The 7,434-nt window shown below is 45.2% G+C and overlaps 1 protein-coding gene across 6 annotated transcripts in view; it reads left to right on the forward strand.

The window, feature by feature from the left end:
* The window catches only part of dmxl2 (Dmx-like 2), a 44,129-nt gene that overhangs the window by 10,884 nt on the left and 25,811 nt on the right, over window positions 1-7,434 (forward strand). For all 6 annotated transcript variants that reach the window (XM_037979687.1, XM_017440062.3, XM_017440063.3 and 3 more), the window contains 15 exons: window positions 334-478; window positions 921-987; window positions 1,069-1,241; window positions 1,898-2,078; window positions 2,160-2,340; window positions 2,424-2,642; window positions 2,718-2,989; window positions 3,796-4,065; window positions 4,285-4,514; window positions 4,849-5,051; window positions 5,601-5,722; window positions 6,039-6,128; window positions 6,209-6,317; window positions 6,394-6,513; window positions 6,989-7,216. In XM_037979687.1, the coding sequence (XP_037835615.1) occupies window positions 334-478; window positions 921-987; window positions 1,069-1,241; window positions 1,898-2,078; window positions 2,160-2,340; window positions 2,424-2,642; window positions 2,718-2,989; window positions 3,796-4,065; window positions 4,285-4,514; window positions 4,849-5,051; window positions 5,601-5,722; window positions 6,039-6,128; window positions 6,209-6,317; window positions 6,394-6,513; window positions 6,989-7,216 (2,610 nt within the window). The remainder of the gene's footprint in view (window positions 1-333; window positions 479-920; window positions 988-1,068; window positions 1,242-1,897; window positions 2,079-2,159; window positions 2,341-2,423; window positions 2,643-2,717; window positions 2,990-3,795; window positions 4,066-4,284; window positions 4,515-4,848; window positions 5,052-5,600; window positions 5,723-6,038; window positions 6,129-6,208; window positions 6,318-6,393; window positions 6,514-6,988; window positions 7,217-7,434) is intronic.

The following is a 7,434-nucleotide window of genomic DNA, read 5'->3' on the forward strand; positions in this document are numbered from 1 at the left end:
TGTGATCCACGTTACACACACACCTGTGATCCACGGTACACACACCTCACACACCTGTGATCCATGTTACACACACACCTCACACACCTGTTATCCACGGTACACACACACCTGTGATCCACGGTACACACACACCTGTGATCCACGTTACACACACACCTCACACACCTGTGATCCACGGTATACTTGCCTAAAAAGCCCAGCCTGCTTTGGCTGGAATCGCCTCAGTGTTATGTAAGCATCACCTTGTGTGTGTGCCTGTGTGTGCCTGTGTGTGCTGTGGAAGTCATGCTGGGATATGAGGTGTGTAATTGGGTGCGTTTGTGACCTCAGGGAATCGTATCCTGGCAGCGACTGAGCGGCTGCAGCTGTGGGCTCCTCCGCTGACAGACGCCCTGATAGAGGAGGAGGACGGGCAGATGATGGAGGAGAGAAACCATCCTGTCCTGAATGACTGGAACTGTGTCTGGCAGTGCAAGTGAGCTGGTTTATCTTTGTCACACAAGGAAACCTAATCCTAGTTTTAACATATTAGCTTTTACAATAAAACAAATGTGGAAATGTTTTTACAGCAAAGTGACCAGTAAATATTGAATGTGTAATCCCGGTTTTATGTGTCATTTTAGGTAGAAATATTTATATATTAATGGTATCTATAGATGTTAACTTTCCCTGACAGTTTAGTGAAAACTAGAATAAATAAAATGTAAGCTTCTCTTCACTCTGCAGCTTAAAGCTGTGTAAATAGACTTCAGTACCATGTTAGTAATTGTCAGCGGATGACACGTGTCACCACTGAAAACAGGAAGTTTACCAGGAGTAGGTTTTGTGGGTAAGACTTCCTGTCTGGTTTGGTTGTGCATGTGGAGTATTGATCACGGGCGAGTGAATAAAGCTGATGTTGATGTTGTTCCTCTCAGGACCGCCGGGTCTGTTCACGTCGCCAAGTGGTCTCCGGATGGGGAGTACTTTGCAACAGTTGGGAAGGTATAAGATTAATCTTGAAACGTGTGCTTTGTGTAATTGTCAGCTCTGTTGTTTATATTGTTTGTTGATGTGTGTGTGCAGGATGACTGTTTACTTAAAGTGTGGTATCCCACCACGGCCTGGCGCTCCGCCGTGGTGGTCCAGGACCCGTCTGATAAAAAGCCTCCTCCGGTTCACTTCTCCTTCGTTTATCTGGCCCATCCTCGCTCGGTCACCGGCATGTCCTGGAGGAAGACCAGCAAGTTCATGCCCAAGTAAGCCGGCACACAATCACAGGTCTTACTGCTCCAGGTGGTCGGTTTAGTCCACCATTATTTTTACCTGAAGCAGGGTCCTCAACCTGCGTCTCTTTGGTCCATCTGCAGCGGCTCGGTGTGGTTTGAACCCAAAATAACAGGAATAATATTTATATTCTCCACTTTCTGCTCGGGTCATGTTTGCAGCTGTCTGCAGGGGTCTGAATGAGACTAATGACACAATAAATTATCAGCTCAAACGGATCAGTTTAACCTCTTCATTACAGCAACTTTCAGACAGACAGTGTTGTCTTTCTTTTAGATCCATCAGATAATTCAACATTTTAACACATTTAACAAGATGCTGGTGGAAAATAAAGGGTTGATTTGCTCAAATATGACAATAAAATCAAATCCTGCCTTTGATAAAAGTTAGTGTCTTTTTTAGGAGAAATTTAATTAGTCACAATAATCTGTCGAACATTTTTTATTTACTTTATTCATTTATTAGCATGTAAGTTTCAGTGGGAAACATGTTTGATTAATTTCCACAAACAATAAAAAGGCGTACAAAGAGTTCAGTCTTTAAATGTGTTCTCTTCTTTGTCCTAATTTATCTTTCTTTCAACCTTTCAGATCAGCTGACAGTTGTTGTTGTTTCCTGCTGGTTTTAGGGGTTCTGTGTGTAACGTTCTGCTGACTTCCTGCGAGGACGGCGTCTGCAGGTTGTGGTCAGAAACCCTGTTACCGGAGGACAGTCTGCTCGGCGGGCAGATCACCGAGAACACGCACTCTTTCAGCTCCAGCCTGCCAGGCCTGGCAGGAAACAAGGACAAGATCCAGCATGCTTTGGAGGTCCGCTCCGTCAGATATAACCTCGGATTGTTTATTAAATGATTGAAATCTGATGTGAATATTCTGTGTGCTGTCCTTTAGTCCATCCACCACCTGAAGCAGCTGCGCCGGGGTCGGCGGCGGTCCTCGGCTCTGGTGGCTCACAGCGAGCTGCTGCCGTCTCAGCTCGGCACGCAGGACTCTCACACTCACCGCCACATCGCTCACCACGCCAACGCCCTGTGTCACTTCCACATCTCAGCCAGTATTAACCCCAACACAGGTGAAACCACCAGGATTTACATCAGGAAATAACTTTCTCTGAGCTTTCATGATTATCACCATTATCGCTGTTTTCCCCGTCAGATATCCCATCAACACTTGCTGACTCCTCAGTCTTTAACCCTGAAGATGGCACCGGTGGGGGAGGCTTCGTGGTTCACTGGCTCAACAATAAGGACCTCAGCTTCACTTCCTCCATGGACCTTTTTATGATGCAGCTTCGTAAGTTCACTGAACAGCAGCTGGAACAGACCACCGAGGACCCTCTGGATCCTGAAGGATCCCCCATGAAGTTCGACTTTGGTATGAGTCTCAAACAAACTTTAAACAAATCCGAAACAGAACCTTGTCCTGAACGCTTGTTTTGTGGACTCGTAGAGCTGGATGACATGTCTGACAAAGCGTCCTCGGAGCACGGAGAGGAGGCGGATTCAGGGGAGCAGGGAAGCACCAAGGCGTCCTCTCCTGGGTCCAGCTCCAGCATGCCTTTACCCTCCATGCTGCTGGAAAGGAAGATGGAGACTTTGACCACAGAGTGGAACAAGAGCCCCGACATGCTGTTCACCATACACCCCACTGATGGATCCTTCCTGGTCTGGCACATAAAGTACCTGGATGAGTTCAACCAGGGAATATTCAGACAAGTTCAGGTGAGAGGAGAAAAATCAATGTTTTTCACATCAAAGTTAGAATTATGCTGCTTTAAATGAAGAACTGGACTGGCTCACCTGCACTCTCTGGGTCAGTTCTGGTTTGAAACTCTAATGGAGGCATCTCACTGGGCTGCAACGAGCTGGCAAACAACCTTCATGATGGAGTCTCCAGGATGTCTCGTAGCCTTCGTGGTTCTCAGTGTTTGTCGCAGAAACACCAGCCCTGTTGCTTTTGTTTTGAACATGTTTGAAACATTTGGGCCACAAATATTCCCTCATCACGGTCGCCTCAAACCCGTCTTTTAAGAGCTACAACTGTTCTCTGACAGAAAACATCTGAGGCGACAGATCTGAGGGTCCATGTTGATGATGAATAATAATTATTTAAATTATGGTCCAAAACTGTGATCTTTATTTGTAAAGGGAAACCCAGCAGATTAAATCATAAACGAGGGGCAGCTGTTAATGTGGGTACAGAGCGGTGTAGGTGGGTACGAGGTTGGCATCTAAATAATGTGCACAAACAATACTGCAGGTTGTCAAACTGTGCACACAAAAATGTGTTTTAATTTTTAAAAGGTAACTTCTGAAAACACGGAAACTTGGCTCGTTGGTCAGAAAGACTCAGAATTCAGAATTAGATGGAAAATTCACTGAAAATTTGTCATTTTCTTGTGATTTTGAGTCATTAGTCTCCTACAGTCCAGCTCTGTTACCACCTTAAGAATGATCCCAGTTATGAAAACTTTAAACTTGTTAATATTTGGCAGAGCAGAAAGAGTTTATTTTTTGTTGTCACCCAGGTCTCCTTCTCCTCACGGATTCCTGTAGCGTTTCCTACGGGCGACGCCAACTCTCTGAGTAAAAACATCCTGATGTACGCCTGCACTCTGACCGAGGGGGAGAGCGCTGGGACGGGCGAGCAGGGACGAATGGTCCAACGTGTGTCCCGCTCTGCCTCCATCTCAGCCAGCCTGGGCTCTGCTGCTGTTTCCCCCTCGCCTAAACTCCGACCCGGCATCAGTCCCGCTGTCATGATGGTGTCCAAACACGTGGACGGATCTCTGAACCAGGTACGAGACTGACAGCTCCCCTGCTGGAACCAGAACTGTTTCATGGTGTCTTTATTTTAGCTTTCAGCTCCTGTTTTTGATCATTTTAACATATTTTCTGCTCGTTTAACTTCAGCAGATTTCACCAAAGTCCTTCAGCGCTCAGTGTTAATTATTCTAGTTTGTGTTGTCTGTTTTCTGGTCTTTTCTCACTCAATCTGAACTTGTTTTTGTCGTCAGTGGGCCGTGACGTTTGCTGAGCGTTCTGGCTTCTCCAACGTTTTGACCGTGTCTCATAAGATCCGGTACTGCGGCCACCGTTTCCACCTGAATGACCAGTCCTGTCACACGGTGCTGCCGCTGCTGCTCACCTCCTCCCACCACAACGCCCTGCTCACCCCCCCGTCGGCCCCCAGCAGCATGGACGGCGAGCAGCCTCCAACCTTTCCTCTGCCAAAAGGACTGCCCAGGTACAGAGCAGAGGACTTCATGTAAATGTTTCCTTCAATCAGAGTCGCTTTAATGAGGGTGATGCTGCAGTGCTAATCAATGCTGCTAACGTCCGCACAAGAAGAAATCGACTTTTTGCTCATATTTTATGAGGATTTAATCAAAACATCTCTGTCTAGAATGTATAATTAACATACCTTTGTTTTAAGTGTTTGTCTGCAAGTGCAGCTTAAATAAAACAGAAGAGAAATGGATCAGCAGCACATTATTAAAATGTCATCGATGCTGCAGACTGCAACACAATGTGACAAGCCTTTACAAAGATGAACTTTATGGTTTTTTCTACTTTAACAGGAAACAGCTTCGTAATGCAGCTACAAGGACCTTCCACGACCCCAATGCCATTTACAGCGAGCTGATTCTGTGGCGGGTGGACCACATCGGGCCGTTGTCCTGCACCGGGGGGGTCTCTGAGCTGGCCCGGATCAACTCTTTGCACACGTCTGCCTTCAGCAATGTTGCTTGGCTGCCTACTCTCGTACCCAGCTCTGTTCTTGGTAAGAACTGCGTTCAGTTATCCCGTCGGTCACAACATTTTAACAGAAAAACTCGAAAGCGCCATGCATCCTGGGATTTCTGACAGGCTTTTCAGGGACCAGTCGCCTTTTTCTGTAAAATACACTGTCCTCCTCTGACAGAACAGTTGGATCTGTCTCAGAACCTCAGAGACCAGTCTGTTGGCCTCGGTGGGGAGTGGTTTTAATGCACAGACCCCCACCCAGCAACTCACCAGACTCTTCAGCCCGGCGAAGATGCCCCTGAAGCTGTTTGTTCTTGTTCTCTGTTCTGTTGGCTGGAGTAGCTCAAAAGCTACTCAAAATAAATGTTATGTCCGATTGTTTTAAATTATGATGTGAAAACAGAAAGAAGGAAAAGGAAAAATACCTCATTATGAGTAATATTTAGAAAGAACTGCTCTCTGCCACCCAAGGAAAGATTCCTCTGATGCCTTCTTATCTGCAGAAACACGCTCCATGTTTGAGAAGTATTATAAATATTATCTCTAACACATTCTTTAAAACTGTGACCTGTGCTGTGTCCGTCAGGAACCTACTGTAACAGTGCCAGTGCCTGCTTCGTGGCATCAGATGGTAAAAACCTGCGTCTCTATCAAGCTGTTGTTGATGCCAGAAAACTGCTGGATGAGCTGTCAGATCCTGAAACATCTGTGAGTGAAAACACGCTTTTAAAAGAGAAGTACCTCTAAAGCCTCTGTTCAGTAAATATTCTGTGCGTCTTGGACATTTCTATCATAAATTAGATGAAGCAGAGACTGAATCAGCTGGAAGAAACATCTTAAAATAGACTATAAAACATTAAAAAGTTCATAATTGTCCTTTTGATGCTCTTTGTATTTATAAATGACTTTAAAACAACTAGACTGTGCACTCAGGACTCAATCATTTGACACGAGGTTGCATCATATGCACGAGTTGAAACATTTTAATGAAATTAAAAGGAACTTGACCTTCTTCTGTGTGCAGAAACTGGTCGGCGAAGTGTTCAACATTGTGAGCCAGCAGTCCACTGCCAGACCTGGATGTATCATCGAGCTGGACGTCATCACCAACCAGGTTAGCAGCTCAAGGGTTAATTAATGGCACACAGAGATTCTGTCTTCAGTTCTTTAATGAACAAATCTGTGTGTCTCCAGTGTGGCTCCAACACTCAGCTGCTGCATGTCTTCCAAGAGGATTTCATTTTAGGTTACAAACCTCAGAAAGAACAAGAGGCCTTCACGCCAGCCTTTTCCACCGGAGAAGGTATTTACACCGTTAAGTCTTCCTTTATCCTAAATCTGATCATTGATGGCTGAAGTTAAACTGTTACTCCTCCCAGATTTTCAACCCGCCCCGTTTTCTGAGAAGTTCTTCCTGGTGGTGATCGAGAAGGACCTGAACAGGAACTCTGTCCTGCAGATGTGGCACCTGCACCTGCAGTCTGTTCAGGCCTGTGTTGGTGAGTCCAAGGAGCCCAGCTCAGCTGCTGATGGGTTGTTTTAAACGTAAAACATGATGTGAAATATCCCGTACTGCTGTGGAGGACATCTGACTGATTCTATTTATCTTCATCAGCATACTTTCTGCTGTTTTTATATAACAAACCTTTCAGGTGCTCAGACTTTACGTATTTAAGTATTTAACTTTTTTTACAAATATTTTCCCCATAGAGAGACACAGATGTCTTTAATTCCTACAGAAACTTTGTTCTCTTTAAAATCTGCTTCAGCTACAGATTGTTTTTGTCTTCTTGTGTTACTCTTTGCTGATTTCATCTTTAGTATCTGTTTTGCTACATTTAGCTGCTGCTCTGGTGCTGTACTGCTTCTGTACTGCTTCTTTTAGCTTTTAGTAGCTGTTCTGCTGTTTTTTGCTCAATTGAACTGTAACAACTCTGACGTTTAGCAGCGTACTCTCCGTTTGTTTGTTTTCAGACGAGCCAAGCCAACATTTTAACTTCCAGAGTCAGCTGATGGTTCCTAATCAAGTCATGAATGCTGACTCTTCTCCGGAGACTTCTCCCATCAGACCCCTGCCGCGCTCAGCTTCTTCAGCGAACTTACAGTCAGCGAGCAAACTGATCCTCAGCTCTAAGCTGGTGTACAGCAGGCGGCTGGATTTACCGCACGGCGTGGAGGTCACAAGAGCTACGCCCTCTGCAGGTAGGAGAACCAGGGGTGGAAATTAAAAATTTTGTCCACCAGCCACTATGGCTGGTGGACAAAATTTTTTATCAGCCACTCAAATATTTTACCAGCCACTATTTTTTGTTGTGACAAAAAGTTATTTCATATGATGATGATGATCGACGCGGGTGGAAGCAGTTGTGGTGCCCTACAAGCTGACTACTCTTGAAAAACAGAAAATAAAATAGCTTCTC

This window comes from Kryptolebias marmoratus, linkage group LG15 (genome assembly GCF_001649575.2).
Source record: "Kryptolebias marmoratus isolate JLee-2015 linkage group LG15, ASM164957v2, whole genome shotgun sequence".
Taxonomy (NCBI): Eukaryota; Metazoa; Chordata; class Actinopteri; order Cyprinodontiformes; family Rivulidae; genus Kryptolebias; species Kryptolebias marmoratus.